This window comes from Suricata suricatta, chromosome 1 (genome assembly GCF_006229205.1).
Source record: "Suricata suricatta isolate VVHF042 chromosome 1, meerkat_22Aug2017_6uvM2_HiC, whole genome shotgun sequence".
NCBI lineage: Eukaryota > Metazoa > Chordata > Mammalia > Carnivora > Herpestidae > Suricata > Suricata suricatta.
The window spans coordinates 44,026,799-44,047,385 of record NC_043700.1 but is presented as its reverse complement, the minus strand read 5'-3'; the positions used below and the strand labels follow the sequence as shown (position 1 = coordinate 44,047,385).

General features: G+C 44.1%; 1 protein-coding gene and 1 long non-coding RNA gene across 4 annotated transcripts; one reads left to right on the top strand and one right to left on the bottom strand.

Moving 5' to 3' along the window:
- Window positions 1-8,500: 8,500 nt before the first annotated feature.
- Window positions 8,501-13,802, bottom strand: LOC115290140. 2 transcript variants are annotated; one of them, XR_003907983.1, is made up of 4 exons: window positions 12,881-13,802; window positions 11,517-11,704; window positions 10,745-11,259; window positions 8,501-10,494 (listed from the first exon to the last, which is right to left on the bottom strand). It is a non-coding gene; the product is annotated as an uncharacterized LOC115290140 (long non-coding RNA). The 2 variants fall into 2 exon arrangements; XR_003907987.1 differs by having other exon boundaries at window positions 10,745-11,256.
- On the top strand, window positions 12,630-18,389 carry NEFL (neurofilament light). Of its 2 annotated transcripts, XR_003907981.1 has the most exons (5): window positions 12,630-13,807; window positions 14,811-14,935; window positions 15,336-15,655; window positions 16,478-16,697; window positions 16,823-18,389. XR_003907981.1 is itself a non-coding variant. In XM_029937905.1 (4 exons), exons 1-4 carry the CDS (start codon window positions 12,761-12,763, stop codon window positions 16,624-16,626), a joined length of 1,641 nt encoding a protein of 546 aa, XP_029793765.1. In that variant the 5' UTR covers window positions 12,630-12,760; the 3' UTR covers window positions 16,627-18,389. The 2 variants fall into 2 exon arrangements, 1 of the variants encoding a protein (XP_029793765.1); XM_029937905.1 differs by having other exon boundaries at window positions 16,478-18,389.
- Window positions 18,390-20,587: the final 2,198 nt, after the last annotated feature.

Below are 20,587 nucleotides of genomic sequence, written 5' to 3'. Positions count from 1 at the left end.
GGGGTACTGGTATGACAGTGCTCTAAGTCCTTGTTTCATTTCATTATGTCATTCAGGTATGAGGCACAAATTTGGAAGAAGAATGTTTAATACATCCCAAACTTAAACTGGAGTTTATGAATTTACTTCTTTGTGTTCACTTGAGAGGTAGACAAAAGCAGCCATCTTTGTAGTGTTTGCAGAAAGACTGAGAATTCAATTGCTTGTCTATTTCCTGCCTCATTTTCCTGGGTGCATTGTAAGCATTTCTTTATGTAGATTTCTTTATGTAAGAGAGAATGCTGGTGAGCTCCACTAACTACTTTCAGCTCTGACCATAGAACAGATACCTCATTAGGGAGGATAAAATCTATAACCTTGATCTCAAAACATGAACCCCTGGACCAATTGTAGAAGGCTCTGCCTAGACCTCCACCAGCCTGCCCTGGGCAGAGTTTTCATGGCGGGTCAGTTGGCTTTCCTGGCCATTTTGCCAGTGTGGAGGGACAGGAAAACAGCCTCATTCTTCCCCTCACTCTCTCAAAGAGTTTGATCTATTCCTTCTGCCTCCAAGCAAGTGGAGTAAACATAACGAAAGAACATTCATTTATTCTTTTTAACCTGTATGTATGTATGTATGCATGTGTAGCATTCATGGTATTTTAAACAACTTTACTGAGATATAATTCATATACAATAAGATTCCCCTGTTTAAGGTGACAAATTTAATCGTTTTGAGTGTGTCGATGGACTTATGCAACCATCACCCCAATCGAGGAGTAGAAGTGCCGGATCATATGACAACTTCGTTCAATATTTTGAGAAACCGCCAGCGTTTCCAAGGTAGCTGCACTATTTAACATTCCTTCCAGCAATGTTTGAAGGTTTCAATTTCTCCATGTCCTTGCCAACACTTGTTAGTGTCTGTCCTTTTTATTATATTCATCTTAGTGATCGCTTATTGTGGTTTCGGTTTGCATTTTGCTAATGACCAATGATGTGGAGCATCTTTTCATGTATTTATCAACCATTCGCATTTCTTTCTTGGGGAAATTTTTTGCCAAGTCAGGGTTCTTCAAACATGTTTTTATTCACACAGCCCCCAGAAGAATTTTGGAAATCTACATAATTTTACTTTTTATTTTATTTATTAATTTTTTTCAATGTTTTATTTATTTTTAAGAGAGAGAGAGAGAGAGAGAGAGAGAGTGCAAGCAGAGGAGGGGCAGAGCAAGTGGGAGACACAGAATCCAAATCAGGCTCCAAACTATCAGCACAGAGCCCGATGCTGGGCTCAAACTCACAAACTGTGAGATCATGGCCTAAGCTGCAGTTGAATGTATAACCAACTGAGCCACCCAGGTGCTCTTACTTTTTAATTTTAAATTGATATCTAAAATTTTTCATAGTGAGTTTAAATAGTTGCAAAAGATGTGACTTCCAAAGTATTTTAAATATAGACACTTAAAAATAAAATTAGGTTAGTCTTTTAAATATATCAAATGAAATCTATCTTTTTCAATTGGAATCTAAATACCACGCCAACATGTTACTGATCATCATTCATTTAAAAAATGCATGAACAGGCTCTTCTTTACCCTTCACCGATTTTAAAGCTTTTTTTTTTGGCTTTGAACTTTTATTTCCATTACTTTTTACCACATTATTTTATCCCAATATTTTTTACATTTGCAAACCTTGTATTATAATTCTACCATTCTTTACTGCCATACAAATAAATAGGTATGAACATGTAAATTAAATATTTTACATCATGTAACTGTAAGCATCTAAATATTATGCAAAATTTTCAGGATTGAATTATTATTATGAGTACTATTAGTACCCAGTTGCTCAAAACATGGCTATCTTATACATTTTAATAAGTAATCATTAGAATAAAGAATAAAACTTTTATTTGCACTGCATCTCTTAATCCATGTATGCATGAATGAATATTACTGATTACTAGAATAAATAACAAGGCAACTTCTTTCTTCTCAACAAATACACACATGTGCATGTGTGGGCATACATACACATACATATAAAACTTAAAATTGCTGAGAAATCTTGTTTACCCAAATAAGTACAAAAGTACACAAATATATACAACTATGTGAATATAAGTATACAGGAATAGAAGTTCTTAGGGTGTTTTGTATCATTTTAGCAATATCATCTAACATTTGATATCTTTCCAAATTTTAAGCCAAAAGCATGTGTTGACCTATTATAAAAAATATTTTGATGATCTATCAGTTAATCAATCAGGTTCTCCCTTAATTTTGCTAAAAGCAAAGATTTGGAAAGCACCTAACTTGCATTCAAGTTTATCTCTGGTTGATTAAAGTAATTTCCTCACTTCATTCTGGGAGGTGTACCAACAAAGGCCTGACCAAGTCTCTCAATAATAGTCAATCAAATGACTATAAATTATATCGTTTATTTTTTTTAGACACACCTTATTTAACACATCACACTTAGGGTTGGAATAAGAATAATTTTCACTTCAATACATCTTTATCAATATGATGTTAAAAATCAAATTATTTTATTTTTCCCATGTGATTTAAATGCATTTTTGTCAAAATCTTATTACTTCAGATTTAGCTCATTCAATTTATGGTGAAGGTGGGGGAGAGAATTAGCACCCGATTGCAAGCAAATAGATTTTACAAAAAAACTGCACGTGGCCATCAGGGACCTGGAAATAATTCCCTTAGTACTGTTTATGCCGGAACCCTTTGGAAAGCCTTTTAACCCCTCCGGGGAAAGATGTGGCCCAGTTTGAAGACATCTGTCCTCAGTTAGTGACAGAGCTAGATCTAGGATCAGATACCCCAACCTTTATTCTAGTGTTTTTTTCCTGCTTTTTTATGTTGTTTCCTAAAACTCTGTGGATTCGTAAAATCATCTGTAGAACATCATGTACAGAACATTTAGTTATCTGGAAAAGATGACACTTGTGGCATTTGCTGACTTAGATGGTATCCCCCTTTTTTTCTGAAGTAACAGCAGGCTCAGCTCATCATCTAGGACGGTTACCATAGTGATACTAGAGATTGTTTGCATGTCCTCTCTCTAACCCCAGACTGCTTACTCTACCACTCCCTGAGTATTGAGTTCAAATTCTGAGGTTCCTTTCTCCAAAAGGAAACCAGCAGTGCACAAATTTTAGGAGGAGATAAAGAACCAAAGCCTTGAGAGACAGAATGTGAGAGATGGGATCTCTCTTTCATGTTGGGGTTTGGGTCCTAGGAGAGAAATGTAAATGGACCTAATACCTGCTCTGTTTCAACATTTGATTCAGAAGTAACAGTTAAAGAAGCATCTCCTTTGTTCTCCTTTCTTTTATTATCAATCCATGAAAAGAAATGATCAGGAGCCTGGGTGGCTCAGTTGGTTGGGCATCCCACTTTGGCTCACGTCATGATCTCGCAGTCTGTGAGTTTGAGCCCCACGTCTTGCTCTGTGCTGACAGCTCAGAGCCTGGAACCTGCTTCAGATTCTGTGTCTCCCTTTCGCACTGCCCCTTCCCCCACTCTCAAAAATAAAAATTAACTTTAAAAGAAAAGAAACAACAAAACGCTCAAGGAGAGAAAAAAAAGTGACTTCTATTGTGTTAAGTGAATGGGGACACAGTCAACTGATAAAAATATTGACAATTGTTCAGCTGTTTATGATTAGCTCTATTCCGTAGGGAATTTGAGTTTAATGCAAAAAAGCAAATACTTATTCCTCCAGAACTTCAATGAGTAACACTATCTTACTTCCCTCAAACATCTCATTCTGCTGGCATTTGCCTACATTCTGTCTTTGGCTCAGATCTGAACTAAGTTATGAGTAGGTCTCAGTTTTTGGAGTTAATACTATGCTTTGGGACCCCTATTCCTGATCACTGAAAGACGTGAGGGCTTCCTGGTTCTAGCTTACCCAGTGCTTCTCACCTTTGGAATATTTTAGAATTAGAGAGTCTCAGGTTGGCAGAGGACTGTGAGGCCATGTGGGGTCAAGGCCAGCTCAGAGGTGGAGTGATTCCCTCTTAAGCTGCTATGGCTTTGCACCTGGAGCAGTCTCCTTCACCTCTGGACAGCTTTGAATGTGATCTAGAGCTGAGCCTTCCACCCATCTGCACATTTAAGTGTTAGGACAGAGCTGTGTGCCTTACTTAAGTAATCTTTCTAAATTTGGGGGATTGATCTGGAAGAGAATTTTAATTTGGATAACTTCTAAAGTGAGCGTTAATCAATGTAATGGGAAAAAAATTTTGGCCTAAGAAAAAGAAAACACTTTGTAAATTGAAATATCTCAGCTATATTCAAAAACATATCGGCTCTTCTAACGTGATTTGGTAGTGCAGTTTATTAAATTTGTCCGATAAAGTGATACTGAAAGGTGAGGGGAATCTTTTTTAGTGTGCCTTTTTTTTCTCTTCCAGATAATATAATAAAGGAATTGCTAGTAAGCAATAAGGCATTAAGTCCGTATCTGGAGAAAGATGCTCAAATGCAATTTGGTTCTTATAAATTATTCCAGTGATGGGTCTCTATTTTTGGAGCCTGCTAATAAAGCAGAGCGTTGACTTACTTGGTTTGTGTCTGTGGTGCTCTGCCTAGATGACCGTTCTACGGATGACTTTATTTGTGTGTGACTTGAGCATCCTTGACCCTGATTACTGCCGCATTTCCTTGCATCAGTATACAAATTTAAACTTCATAGGAAAAAAAAAAGTGAGAGCTCCTATTTGCATAGCACCTCTCCAGAACATCCTTGCACTTTGGTCACAGCACAAAGTGAGAGAATTCAGACGGACCTTGACCCAGCTGTGTGATCTTGACCAATATTCTTAACTGTCTGAACCTCATTCTCCTCCTTACTGAATGAAAATAATACTCGCCTTTGAGGGTTAATGACATAACATAGCGAGTTCTTTAGGCAGATGTACAGTTTAGGGTCTAGCCTAAACCTGAGTGTCCGCATATTTAAAGTGAGGGCGATTTTAACACCCAGCTCATCGGGGGTTTGTGATGATTCAAAGAAATTATCTAACTAAACGAATTTGCTCAGTGCCTGACACAAAGCTATTATTAATATTATTGCACACAATTATACTAACTAAATACAAAATTTCCTTTCCTTTATGTTCTTAAATTATAGGACTGTGATTTCATTTTCTATCAGTCCTCCTCGGGTTTGGTTATCTGGTCTGCCGACTATTTGGCCCTTTTACTGCTTCTCTATTTCCTGGTGGGTGAGCCCCTGTCTCAGCTGAGAAGCTGAGACTGATGCCTGTCAGTTGCACAGAATTTCTTTGGCCAAAGTTCAGCTGAGAGAAGACACTCCTAAATAAAGCTTTGAGATTCTTCCCTGATTTAAATACATCCTGGCCATCCAGGATTAATTCGTTTTAACTACTATGGGTTATATCCCAGTCAAATCACACTGTAGAAGTAGAGGCCTTTTGCTTTAGGCCTGGTGAGCTTAAAGCTATGAAAAATATTTTGCTGCCAGTTCGGCCACGTTCTGGCTAATTGTCTGACCATCCACCCCATCCCATTCCATTTACTGTCCCTCCCCCTTCCTGTCTTATGCTCACTGCTCAAGGCTTTCAAGCTTTCTCTCTGTCTCTGTTCTCTCTGTCTCTGTCTCTTCTTTTCAAAAGCTATTGCCAGTCTCATATCAATCTTACATATAAATAACTAATATCAGCTTTAACTCTTACCTTTTCCATCAATACTGGCATTTTAACAGTGATCAGAGCTAATGAAACGGTGCTCTATTGTAAGTAGTTATCCAGAGATATCCAATCTGAGAGTAAGAAGTGATCAAGGCTTCCCTATCTTTTTGAAATAGCACCAAGGAGGGATCCGAAAAAGGACAGGTCTGATATATACAAAATTGCAAGATTCAAGGGGCAAATTCCCATTGAATTCCATGACGGAAGCCTGGGTTACAGCACTGGCTCCACTGTTACAGGAGATAAGCCTTGGGGTAAATCACTTTCCCGTGGCAGACCTCACAGCATCCTTATCTGGGAAGTGAGGATGGTAAGCCATGCAGATTGGTTTCTGCCCTGTAGGATTGCTGCAGGGATCCCGTGACATGATGTGGAAATGCTTGGGAAACCTCTGCTCCATGTGAATATCACTATCATCATTTCTGCTATGCGAGGATGCCATAAGAATCACATAGAATAGAAATCCCAATGCACTGAGAAACAGAAAGTGAGAGGCCAAATCTCATTCTTGGGTGCCCAATGCCTCAACCTCCCTAGGAAGTTGGGCTCTGTTTAGAAGTAATGTCCTGATGGCCAAGGTGTGGAGAGAGGCAACCCACTCTGCAAAAGGGACGACCAGAGCAGAAGTTAAGAGCTGCCGAGGATGAAGCCGGTGGAGGATGCGCGTGGAAAAAATTGAAATTACTTTCCAATTCCAAAACTCTATGAGGCATAGCATATAAAACACATTTCTAATGGTGTTCTGATTTAAAAAAAATTAGAAAATCCATTCTTATTGAATTTGACATAAAATTAGAAGGTTTTAAAACTATCACAGCAGATTTGAATAATGAACCAAACATGTTTATATTAAAGATTAGATTTAAAAATAAATAAATGTCATATTTTAAAGTTTTTTTTTAAAGCCACAGTATAATTTCAGAGCCATAGCTTTCAGTTTTTTAAGTCCATACAAATTCAGTGTGAGGCAGCAATGTAAGGTTGCTAACAAATTTTAATGTGATATCGGATGGACTAACAGAAATACAATATCTCATCTTTAGAACAATAACATCCACTTCACCGAGCTGCTGTGAGGACTAAATTCGATCCCCAGGCAAAGCGTCCAGTGTAGTAACCGGCCACAGCAATGTTGACTCATTTCATTCATTTGACCTTTCCCCTTTCTAAAATCACAGCAGTTACTGCTTGTACCATTCTTCTCTTCCTCATGACACCTCTTCGGAGTTTGCCTTTTATTATTTAGCTTTTGCATAGTACTCCGAGTTTCACATGCAGGGGTTTTGTCTGCTTAGCTATTTTCAAAGTGATTGGCTATGCAGATCCACAGTTTACCGTTTTCTCCCTGGATGCAGAATTTACATTCAGTGGGATGCACCGAATCCTGTTACATCCTGAGTTTTGACAAATGCATACACTGCACATTCCAAACTTCTCAAAACCTCGAACAATACCTTCACCCCAGAAAGTTCCCTCAAGCCTCTGCCCAGTCATTCCCCCACGTCACATTGCTTGAGCCCCATCTTAGATTGGTTTGCCTCTTCTGGAACTTTCTATAAGTGGAATTAGTATGTATTCCTTATCTAGGGTTTCTCTCACCTGGTATCAGTATACCGGTGTTGAGATTCACCCATGGCATTGTGTGCAGTGGTATTTGGAGCTCAGGTATTTCCCAGCCCCGTGGAGACAGCACCTGTGCCCTCACTCCTGGTACTCCCCATCCCCTGCCCCACGGCACTGGCACGGAATTGCCCGCATCGCAAGAGTTCTGCGGGCATTTGGTGATTCAATGGATGAATGAGTATACGAGTTATTGAATCAATCAGCAAGCCATTTAGACACAATCCAGTTTCACTTTTCGAACCCAGACAGTCTCTTATGTGTTCAACTTACCACACACCAATGCTATCTATCCTGGTGTGAGGAGCCTGCCTGCTCTTACTGCTGGAATCCAGGGATCCGCCCATTTGCCATCCTACCGCAGCATTTGCTGCAACCGTGCAGCCGAGAAGTGCTGGCGAGCAAGTGTACCGCTGCCCGGGATGGGCTCCAGCAGCGCTCTGAGAGAGCCAGCCTCCGGGCTTTGTCTCCTGCAGGCGGAAATGCTTATCCTGTCTCTGCAAACTGTAAACCTGACATCCCTCCAATTGATTTATTAGGTCACTGTAAAGGTCAGCAAAGAAACCCAGGTGCTGCATAGAATGTTTCTGTGGCTAGTTAGTACCCCAACTGCAGCGGCGGCACGTGCTTCCTTGCAGTCCGGGGGCGCCACTGAACAAGCAGGGTTCTGACCGCTGTGGCCCGGACCTGCCTGAAATGACTGCAAATTAAGCTCTTTAATGTCCCTGGCATACCCTCTTACCCCTGCGTCTGGAGATGGTGATTAAGGGCAAGGCGCCTCTGTGGGGGGTGGGGGGATATATTACCTTGGCTAGTTCCGTGGAGCAAGCATTTAGGGTTTGATCCTGCCACCATCATTTCTGCTTGGACAGCAGCAAGTGCCTGTCATTTCTAGTACTGCACGTGTTTTGAATATAAACGTGCTTTTTCATCTTTAATCTATTCAAATAGCATTCTTGTTGCAATCCGAATTTTGTATCTGCATAGCACGCTTTATGATGCATTACTTCAGGACGTGATGCTATAAAACTATTAGGCATATTTTGTATTACAATGGGAAAGGTCTTCCAAACAGATTTCCCAAAAGATGCAGAGATTCACGTATGATGATTCTTATGGTGAACATAATATATAAAATATATATAAAGAAATAAACTGGTGACAAGGAACAGAGAGGAAATTTATTTGTGGCTTCCCCAAACTAGGCAGTCTGTGTTGATCTTATCCATGTTTCTTTTTAAAAAGTTAAAGATCTGTAGAAAGCACGACAAACTACAACAATGATATATTAAGTGCCAGCATTTTTTTCTTTCATTCTTTATAGCCATTTTTGAATGTCACTTTATCAAAGAAACCCTATTTACTAGGGCAGAAAATGAAAGTATTTTTAATAGAAAAAAAGCAGAAGTCAGGATGTGGCCATTTTAAAGAGTTTAGATCAATTAAGTTGTATATTAGCTCATTAATTCCAGGATTAATATGTTTTGTAAACTGATGTTTAGAGTCGTGCCTAAAAGGTGACATCACCAGTTATATGCCTCTGTTTCATTTCACACTGAAACGCCTGCGAAATCTACAACAATCAGAGTCTATGGTCATTCCTCGCTCATTAAGAGTCTCCTGGTGTAAATCAATTCAGATTGGTATCCTCAAAACACGAGAGGTTTACTACATGCATGCTCTGCAGACTGCAGCATGCAATTATCAGATTCCACAGAGACATATGGGCAGCAAATGCCACCAGCTGCAGTGTGTTAGGAGTGGAGCACTGCTTAGACTGGAAGCAGACAGGGCTTAGGTTTGAAGCAACTGTGTGAGTTGGCGAATGACTTAACCTCTCTGGGCCTCGCTGTTTGCTGAGTAACAGTAACCATCTCAGGGGGATTCTGTAATTATTAAACAGTAGCTACCCTGTCATAGGGTAGATATCCTGCATGTGTTTCTATTCCTTCATCCCTCCTTGCTTCAAAAGGATGTGGGCCGATCCTGGTGTGTCCACATGATGGTGAGGTGACCGGGGCCCATCTGCTGTTCTGGACTCGGACTGTTCCCACAGCTCACTGGTGGCGGGAGAATTCTGCTCCTTCCCTCCCCTCCCCCCCAACAGACTGATGCTTCTCCGAGGCCTGTCTCATCATTTCAGCCTAAATTTCAGACTGTGCTTTTCAAAACAGATACCCATACTACACTTCTTGCCATGCCAGAGTTTTAGAACAATGGAATCAAAAGGGACCAGGTCCCACCCTTCCAATGCTACTGATTCTACTGGCACTGGAGAAGCAAAATCCTTTCAGTGGTTCTGAGGGTTCTGTTTTATGGACCCTGCGATAATGGGACTATATTTTACCTGTTAAATTACCTTAACAGTCCTTTAGGGGATTGCAGATAGAGTCCTACTAATGAGTTTCATCAACGTATGTCTACATTTGCTTTTACAATAATTTGTATCTCCTAAGAGTGTGTTTTGCTGGCAGCCCTCAACCCATTTCATGATGGTGGAGAAAACGCTTCAAGGGAAATAAAGGCACAAGCATGTAACAAGACCCACAAGAGCCTTCTTCTAAGGAAATAATGACACCATTACAAACAACACGAATGTGGAAACACTTACAGCAGGGAAGAGAAAAGTCAGGCTTCTTTTTCTAAGCAGGTTTTCTAAAGTTGTTCATTTTACACAAATGCAAATGCCACAGGGGCATTCAGGGTGAAATGCTGGGAAGAGGATTTTAAAAGGAGGATGACTGGACAGAATATTTAAGAAGAGGCAGGTGCCTTGCCGGGGAAGGCTGAAAGTAGGCTAACCCAAACCCAGACACAGGCTAGGTTCGGAGCCCCTGAAAAACATGCTGTAATGGAGAAAGAGGGGTCTCAAGCAGGAGCTATTTTTAAAAAGACCAGAGATCTACATTCACACATACAGTTGCTCGGCCCCTCTGCCCACTCCCGGTTCACCAGGCCCAGTCAGGGGGAGGGCCCCTGCCCTTCATTCCCACCCACCAGGGCCCTGCAGTGCACCTCCCTTTTCAGCTCCCGTAAGACGGATGGGATGGCGGCAGGTGCCCCACAGGTTTCTTCTCTGCACATTTCACTGGCTCGGAAGCCACCGCCCTCCTCCTGGGGCAGCTTCCTCTGCAGTCAAAGCCTTCCGCCAGGAGCTGTGGGAAAAAAAAAAGTAAAAACCGCTGATGGACTTAAGATCTCAGAGGGTGACCTGAAACTCCTAGCAAAGGAAGTTGGCAAAAAGAAAATGAATTCATGAATAGCTAAAAGTGGGGTGTATTAGGCAGACTCGCAGAGTGTGAAAGAATGTGGTTTTTAGGGGGCAGGTTAAAGTAAATCCATTCTGCCACTTTTCATCCACATTGCACAACTGGGAGCAGGCAAAACTATGGCTCTCTTCCTCACCTCCTCTCTCTCCACAGAGAAGCCTTGCCTACTCTTGGATCACCAATAAATGGTGAAGGCCAAGGATGTGTGGGCTGTATAAAGTCATCAGAATAAAGGCTTTAACGTGTCTGTCAGGGCCAAGCCAAATCCCGAGAGCCCAATGGCTCAGGCTTGAAATCCTGGAATGACTGATGTGGATGGACCTCTTGACAGATGAAACTTCGAAGGTCTGTGTTCCTGAAGTTGCATGACTTGAGACAATGGAGTTTGGTTAGAACCCCCCTGGAAGTTTGGGCTGCAGTCTTCTTCCAGGAAGGGCGTGGGGTATGAGAAACGAAGGCTTTTTAGAGCTGCAAAGAAGCCGGGAGGTTAAGACTCATGCCACCCTTCTGTCGGGCGGCTCCGAGGAGTGCAGCACCTCCCGGAGCATCCGCGGTACTGGCTCCTAGTACTTCACCCTCTCAGCCTCCCAGGGACAGCTGTGCCGGGTTTTCTATTGGAAAACTGTTAGCATGGTTCCCTTCAGTATGCTACTGAAAAAACAAACAAACAAACAAACAAACCCGGTAAGTTGCACGTCAAATGCGCCTCTTAAATGAAGCGCGTGTTTAAAGAAACCTTAGTTATACTGTTAAATCTCTGCAGTCCCTCCACGAAACCAGGACTCCCTAGCATAATGTGTATGGAACGCTCTGCAAACCGCAGGGTTGTATCCGTGTGCATGACGGCGCGCACACTGTTTCAGGGATGGGGCGTTTCCTAAAGAAAATCCATGGATGTCTGCCTGTACCTGTAATCTAATTATTCGAGTGGAGCCGGGGACGAATCACGCGGCTATTCGCTGTCCGCCCCAGAACGAGATGTCCGGGTCTGAGTCCTGCTCCCGGGAGACCGCCCCGGGCGCTCGGGGCCGGCAGCAGCAGCTTCTCTCCGAAAACCAGCCACCTGCCAGGCTTGTTGAAATCATCAGGTTGGATGCTACACAGGTGTAAAAACAGGGAAAGGGGCTTTTAAAGGACGGAGTTGGTGGTGTCAAGCGGGAATTTAGCTTGATAAAGAAGACACGGGCAGCGTGGATCAGTCCGGGGCACCCGGCCGCAGAGCTCACCGCTGCCTTCGCAAGTCGGTTTTCACCCCGGTAGTTACAAACTCATTCTCGGCTCTCCCCCGCCTACACCCTTCAACGCACTAAAAACACTCGCGGCTTCATTCTCCAGAAAAGAATGAGAAAATCTAGGAACACGGAAAGGCTGCTATTAACTGCTCTAAGGGGGTAGAAATGCCAAAATCAACACCTGCAGTGCCGCAGTTTCACGTGTGTGCGTGCGCAGCACATTAAAGAAAAATAACCAGGAAAAGGGGAAATGAATGAGAGACAGTGCCAGAAATAGCTACGAAGACATACAAAACTTTCCTCCCATATACACCTTATAGGAGCAAACTTCACCTTTTCACTTTAATCACTTGTGTCCTATGGGCACTGCCTTGTCACCTTAAACCCCTAGGGGGGGATGGTGGAGGAGGCCCCCGGTGGGGAAGGGGCGAGTTAGGGGGGAGGATGTCTCCGAGGTACATGGATATGGGAAAACTAAGGTGTCAGTGGGGAGGGAGGACCCATTACTGGGGACCCGTCAACCGAGTGATACCAGGTCAAGGAGTAAGTAGGCTGGGGGGTGGGGGGTTGGGAAGGGAATGAGTGAGGGGTAAGGGGTCTCAGGAAAAATCCAGGGCCTCGCAGACAAGTGAAAAGGACCGGCGCCGCAACCCCGGAGCCGCCTGTCGCTCGCCCCCGCCTTCCCTTTTGCGCAGAACCCTCCCCTTGGCTGCAGCAGCGCGCTGCCCCCACCGGCCCCGCGCGCCGTGATCGATCGCAGGCTGCGTCAGAATGCTCCCCGCGTATAAATACGGGTGGCAGGACCGCGCCGAGCCGCACACAGCCATCCACCTTCCCCTTTCCCTCTCCCTCTCTCCCCGTTCTTCTCTCTCTGTAGGCCCCCATCTCCGCCGCGAGCCGGAGGGGCTCCGACCGCCACCATGAGTTCCTTCAGCTACGAGCCGTACTACTCGACCTCCTACAAACGGCGCTACGTGGAGACGCCCCGGGTGCACATCTCCAGCGTGCGCAGCGGCTACAGCACCGCGCGCTCCGCTTACTCCAGCTACTCCGCGCCGGTCTCCTCCTCGCTGTCCGTGCGCCGCAGCTACTCATCCAGCTCCAGCTCCTTGATGCCCAGTCTGGAGAACCTCGACCTGAGCCAGGTAGCCGCCATCAGCAACGACCTTAAGTCGATCCGCACCCAGGAGAAGGCGCAGCTGCAGGACCTCAACGACCGCTTCGCCAGCTTCATCGAGCGCGTGCACGAGCTGGAGCAGCAGAACAAGGTGCTGGAAGCCGAGCTGCTGGTGCTGCGCCAGAAGCACTCCGAGCCCTCCCGCTTCCGGGCGCTGTACGAGCAGGAGATTCGCGACCTGCGCCTGGCGGCGGAAGACGCCACCAACGAGAAGCAGGCGCTCCAGGGCGAGCGCGAAGGGCTGGAGGAGACTTTGCGCAACCTGCAGGCGCGCTATGAAGAGGAGGTGCTGAGCCGCGAGGACGCCGAAGGCCGGCTGATGGAAGCGCGCAAAGGAGCCGACGAGGCCGCGCTCGCCCGCGCCGAGCTAGAAAAGCGCATCGACAGCCTGATGGACGAAATCGCCTTCCTGAAGAAAGTGCACGAAGAGGAGATCGCCGAGCTGCAGGCGCAGATCCAGTACGCGCAGATCTCCGTGGAGATGGACGTGTCCTCCAAGCCCGACCTCTCCGCCGCGCTCAAGGACATCCGCGCCCAGTACGAGAAGCTGGCCGCCAAGAACATGCAGAACGCCGAAGAGTGGTTCAAGAGCCGCTTCACGGTGCTGACCGAGAGCGCCGCCAAGAACACCGACGCGGTGCGCGCCGCCAAGGACGAGGTGTCCGAGAGCCGCCGCCTGCTCAAGGCCAAGACCCTGGAGATCGAAGCATGCCGGGGCATGAACGAAGCGCTGGAGAAGCAGCTGCAGGAGCTGGAGGACAAACAGAACGCCGACATTAGTGCTATGCAGGTACCGCACCGTGCAAAACCCAGTGGGGGCGGGGAGGGACCTGCAGGAGCAAGTTTGGGGGAGGGGAGAGTTGAGGGCGCGCCCAGGAAGTGGAGGCCTGAGAGGAGGCGTCCGCTAGCAGCCGGTGGGGAGCTGAACTTGGCTCCCTGGAGATGTGTGGGAGGGGTGGGGCGCTTGGAGGGCGGGGGTAGGGCGCGACTGCAGTCTGAGGAGACATGTTTGGTGCAGTTGAATTTATTCCGCATTAAAGCTGCCCAGCCCTGCAAGGGTAGGGTGGGGTGGGTGCAGGGGTGGGAGCTGGGCGTTGCCTCTGGCCTGCCTCTCTACCGTCCTTCATTAACCACAAGTCGCTTTGCAGCACAGATTGGACCATCCGCTTAATAAATTCAGCAGAGAACTCTCATTAGCTCCGAAGGACACCTGTGCCCAAGCAAGCTTTAAGACTGGTTTTATCAGCCACTCCCGTCCCTCAGGTAGACAGGAATGCAGGCACAACTGTAGTAGGTAATGATGTTCGCAACAAGACATTTTTTTTTTTAAGGATCTTCCTTTTCTGGGAAGAAGAAAAAATAATGTAGATCCACTGAAAATATTTCAGATAAAATTATATTTTTTTTATCTAGCTACTTCCTATTCCTATAAAGGGAGTAATTCTTGCACTAATGAATGTGACACAAAGTGTTTGAAATCAACTAAAAATATTTTTGCAGGCATTTTATGGTGATCATTAGACTGTAATCATGAAAAGAAAACAAAGAATTTTTCTTCCATCAGATTAAAACATTTTTGTTTTCATTTCATGCTTCCTGAAGCTAGATTTTTTAAATTATTATTAAACCAAATAAGGAAAAGTTAAACAAGAGAAAAGGCAGTTCTTTTAGGGGAGATTTTATCTAAGGAGTGCACTTTGGTTTAAAGTAGGTTAGGCCTTCGCAGCCTTACTAAGGTAGAATGGTAGCACTCTGATACATGCTCGGCTTTTTTTTTTTCCTTCTGCCACCAGGACACAATCAACAAATTAGAAAATGAATTGAGAACCACAAAGAGTGAAATGGCTCGATACCTTAAAGAATACCAAGACCTCCTCAACGTAAAGATGGCTTTGGACATTGAGATTGCAGCTTACAGGTAAAAACAGGGTGGGGTGGTAGCAGCCAGTCAGTTCTAGGAAGAAAATCATATTTCATTTACACCGAGGCAGAACCCTTCAAGTATAGTCCTTTGAAATAGATGTTTGCTTTTTGGCTTCTTCCAAGAAGAAGGTGATTATTAGACAAATAGGGAAGAGTCTGACCCTGTAATAATGAGCTCTGCTCATAGTTTCTCATTACATTTTAAATCGAACAGACAGGACTATTTTAAGTTTGTTTTTCTGTTTTTTCTTTTATTTTTCCTGGTGTCAGGCACAACCTCCCCAGACAGGAGGTTTTGCTAATTCCCAGCCTCCTGCTCTCCTTTGCCTAAAGGAGTGGTGGGCTCAGATCCCGCAAGTCATTCAACACACTTCCTGTATTCCCTGCCTTCCCAGGAAACTCTTGGAAGGTGAGGAGACCCGGCTCAGTTTCACCAGCGTGGGAAGCATAACCAGCGGCTACTCCCAGAGCTCGCAGGTCTTCGGCCGATCTGCCTACGGCGGTTTACAGACCAGCTCCTACTTGATGTCCGCCCGCTCCTTCCCGTCTTACTACACCAGCCACGTCCAGGAGGAGCAGATTGAGGTGGAGGAGACCATTGAGGCTGCCAAGGCCGAGGAAGCCAAGGAGGAACCTGCCTCTGAAGGAGAAGCCGAGGAGGAAGAGAAGGAGAAGGAAGAGGCTGAAGAGGAGGAAGGAGCCGAAGAGGAAGAAGGTATGATAAAACAGAAATCCCTGCAACTTCAAGTACAGTCAGGTTGTGGGTATTTGCTAGGAGATGGGTAGAAGTGAAACCTTGCCTATGCCAAGAAGTCTGATTCATATGTGACTTGAGGAACTTATTTAAAGAAATAGTTAATCCCTTTTGTCTAATTATCCAGCAAGCCTCGAGTAAGTACCTGATTTCTCAAATCAGCTACCCTCTCAGAGATACACCTCTCCGCTTAACTTGGCAGATTTTTTGAAAATAACATTTCAGTGGCGCCTGGGTGGCTCAGTTGGTTGAGCGTCCGACTTTGGCTCATGTCATGATCTCACGCTTTGTGAGTTCAAGCCCTACATTGGGCTCTGTGCTGACAGCTGAGAGCCTGGAGCCTGCTTTGGATTCTGTGTCTCCCTCCCTCTCTCTCTGCCCCTCCCCCACTTGTGCTCGGTCTCTGTCTCTGTCTCTCTCTCAAAAATAAACATTAAAAAATTAAAAAAGAAAGAAAGAAAAGAACATTTCAAAATATCCTCCTCCTGCTGTCTTTTTATTCCCAGTTAACATTTGAAAAATCTGTTTAACCCAGCAGTTTGGTGGCGTAAAGAACAAAAATCATTTTTTTTTTTAAAGTGATCATTCGCCTTTTGGCTTTTCTAAGAAGGCGGCATTATGTCCAGTGCTCAGCACTGCCTGTTGCGTTCCTTTGGGGAGGTAGAGCCGAGAGGTTTGGGGGAAACTTTCTGACCTTTGGATTTTCACACAGAACCTTAGCAGAAACATGTTGACCTACGTACCCTGGATTTAGAGTGTGTTAATTTTCTTTTTATGTTGAAGCTGCCAAGGAGGAATCCGAGGAAGCCAAGGAGGAAGAAGAAGGAGGGGATGGCGAAGAAGGAGAAGAGACCAAAGAAGCCGAGGAGGAGGAGGAGGAGAAGAAAGATGGAGGTGCTGCCGAGGAGCAAGCCACTAAAAAGAAAGATTGAGCCCCTCTTTTCCTTAATGATTCCTGGAAGAATCCTCCCGACATCAGGTCAACCCCATCACCAACCAACCAGTTGAGTTCCAGATACTATATGAATTAAGAAGTCAATATATGTATACTTCTGAGATGACTTAGGTTGGACTTTAAATGTCGTGCTATGACTTTTTTCCTTACGCAGAGTATCTGTTTGCTTGCAGAGTGGCTTCCTGGCTTGCTGCCAGCCTGTGCATGGTCCACGCTTACGAGTTCAGGATCTATGGCAATGTGAATAATTCAGATGTTTACAATAAAAAACAAAAACACATGAATAAATGAGTTCACTAATGTTAATGTTAAACTTCATGGTAAAAATAGTCCTTTGAACCTTTGGTGGTTAGAAATTAAAGACCTCGAATTATGTGCAATAAATAGTAAATAAAGTTATACTGAATGACATTTCTTGCTGTGGTTGTTGACTTAATTAAGGTCTCATAAAGAAGGCACCTATGTAAGCCATCTACAAGTGGACTGTCCACCTCCAAATTTTTTTTAGGTCCAAATTTTAACAATTAAGTGCATTTCTCTCCAATTGATACTTCTGAGGGCTGCCTTTAGGACAGGACCATTCAAGAAATCTCTCCCTTCAGAACTTGCTGAGAATAAACTTGAGTAAATGAGAATCTCTGGGATTTTTCTTTTATAATTAGCAATATGCTTGGCCCCGTAAAATGTACCATATAATGTTGGGAATGGCTTTCTTGGAGGCAATGGTGTAATATGATAAAAACACCTTTTGTGGTAAACAGATAATAATATAATATGGATAGAATGTGAATCCCACCCATCCATTACTATAACCGCATTTTAATATTGTCTGAATATCATGGGCAGAAGTTGAAACCCAAGCAGTTGATATAATCAGAAGGAATTATTTTTCTGGGTATAATTTGGAGAGAATAAGAATATCAAAGATTATTAACTGTTGCAAACATATTGCCTGCAATCCTGAGCTCATGATTCAGTGTGTCATTAGCTTGATTCTGTTGCCTGGAGTATACAACACTAATGCCACCCGTTTTAAACTTTATAATAACTGCAGATACAGACGATTTAATTATCTGTCACTAAAGGGAGGAGATTATTTGCCAATATGTCACATTGCCATGGCTCTGCATGTCTTTGTGGGGAAATATTTGGATTCCAGTGATCGCTCTAACTGGTTGGACACCGCATCAAATACACACCCCGTCCACTCCCTGTTCACTGTGACGTCTCGGAAGCTCTCGCACTTGTGCTTGATGTGGAATGTAGATGAAATTACTGATTATCCGCTGTTCTGCTTTTGTTCCTACACAATTGCTTTGTCAGCTAATTTCGTTCAGTATTTGTTCTTTAGGCAACTTTTAAAAATTAATGAACTTGAGAGCAAAGTGGTCTTTATTTAAATTTATCTGATCCTCCGCACTACCTATTTCTAGTTAAATATATGTCACTAAACAAGTAGGTAAAATTATTTATTTTTCATGACGCTATGGATTTGAACTATGAAGATTTTCAGTATGGTGGCTTCGGCAAAGACTAGGAGTCACCTCAGAAACTAAGCTTTTCACATTTATGTTCACTAAGTATGGGATGCTACACATGATAAATCTAAGAAAGATGCAAATTACATGTAAAAAAGTAACTTTAGCCAAATGGAAATGGTTGGTTTGAGAATTACTTGAAGTGAGAACTCTGTACCATATTCTATCCTGTGTGCCAAAATAAATCACTGAAAAACCAAAACTAAATGGATTTGGACGTCTTTAACAACATCTGTTTAAATTTGGTATCTGGGTCGGTATCCCTCTCCCTCCTGCTCCCCAAGAGGCTCTTTCAGGAGCCCCTCTCCCAGTTAATGATGCCACCCTCCAGTCATCCAATTCTGGAAATCAGAGGCCAGGCATGACATCAGACGCCTCATTGCTCCTCCCAAGCCCTCTGGTCTAAGCTAACCAAGTTTTCCTGATTTTACTGTCTATGTATGTTGAGTCTCTCTATCCACACTTCTCCATTTACACTGACACCACCCTAGGACCTTCCCAACGTCTGCTCTTCCCTTTCTTTGATCAGCACACAACAGTAAGCCATCATTTGAAACGGAAATTTTCATCATGTCATCCCCTTGATTAAAATCCTCCGGGGGGGGGGGGCACCTGGGTGGCTCAGTTGGTTGGGTGTCCAGCTTTGGCACAGGTCATGATCTCACAGTTTGTGGGTTCGAGCCCCGCATCGCGCTCTCGGCTGACAGCTGGCTCAGAGCCTGGAGCCTGCTTCAAATTCTGTATCTCCCTCTCTCTCTGACCCTCCCCTGCTCACACTATCTCTATCTCTCAAAAGAAAAAAATCCTCCAGGGGTACCTTGGTAGCTCAGACGGTTGAGCCTCTGACTTCAGCTCAAGTCATGATCTCCTGGTTTGTGAGTTCAAATCCTGTTTGTGATTTCAAACCCCACATCTCGCTACCTATTGTCAGCCTGTCAAAACAGATCCCCTTGGGATCCTCTGTTTCCCTCTCTCTGCCCCTCCCCTACCTGCACTCTCCCCAAAATAAATAAATATTTTTTAAAAATCCTCCAATAGTTTCCCAACTCTTTTAAGTTAAAAATCAAAACTTCTTAAATGATCTATGGGGATGACATAGGCCTGACCTCAACTCCTTCTCTGTCTTCCTACTGTGTGGATCCTGTTGGCCCTTCCTTCCAGTGCTTCTGCCACCCTGGCCCTCTGTGCCTCCCCCTGTCACAGGGTTTTTGCTGATTTCTCCATCTGGAGCATTCTTCTTTCCTTCCCTCATTCTTGCCTGGTTGTAGTTCAGTTGTCATTCCCTTGGGGACACCTCCCCTAACACTCCTCTACTAAATGTGTGTTTATGACTCTGTAGAGTTTGCAGACGTTTACAAACTTGCAATCAGCATCTATTTCTATGATCCTCTAATAAATGTCTGCATTCTCTGCTAAAGTGGGACCTTCAGGAGCATGGCAATCAGACACTATGCTCATCATTTTATCCCAAGCATCTAGCATTGTTCCTGCTATAGTCAAATACAAATAGACACTGAATTCATAACTTCTTGACAGATTAGAACCTAGAAAACCATGAGTATTTAACTAATCAGTCCCAATCCCAGTTCCAGAGGCACAAGAATCACCGGTTCACCTGTATTCTAGTTTTGCTTGTTTTGGAGCCCTGGCCATATCCCCACCCTCACCCCCACTCCAGCCTGAATCGGTTCAGCTGGGTAAAGGTTCAAGGCTTGACGTGTCAGATCCTTTCTAGATTCATGATTCAAAACTCCTGAAAACCTTGTGGAAGTTCAGGCTAACTGAATAAGAAACACACATATAACTATTATCCTCACACCAAAATCCATCCCTTAAAAGGAATTGCTCAACTTAATGTAAAGATTCATTCCTAACATTACATCGGTAAAAAATCAATCTGGTTAATTTTTTTTTTTTAATGCTGTCAGAAGAGTCACTGTGTCCCAGGCACTGATCTCAGAGTGTTACATGTATTAACTCACCAATTCCTTTCATCTATCAACTTCTCAGTCCAGTATGATTATCATGCTCATTTTACAGATGAGAAACTAAGGTTAGGTAAGTTGACCAAGGTCACACAGCCAGTTTGTGGAATGGCTGGGATTCAAACTCAGAGTCAGCTCTAAAGTCCATGTTCTTAACCGGTACATCACACTGCCTCTCCTTTGCAGCCAGGTTGGGATGCATCCTGGGGAACCAAAGCAGGTTTTCAGGCGCAGACATGACAGTGGCCTGGGTGTTTTCACACAATTATAGGAATTTTTAGAATGCAGTTCGTGTGGCTCTCAGCATGGAATCACTGCGCTGGTAAAGTCTGTGAGCCCGAGCTTAGGTCCGCGAGCCTAAACCTGTAATCCCTTTGCTTATGCATGCGTGACTCGGTCTCCCTGATAGTCTCTG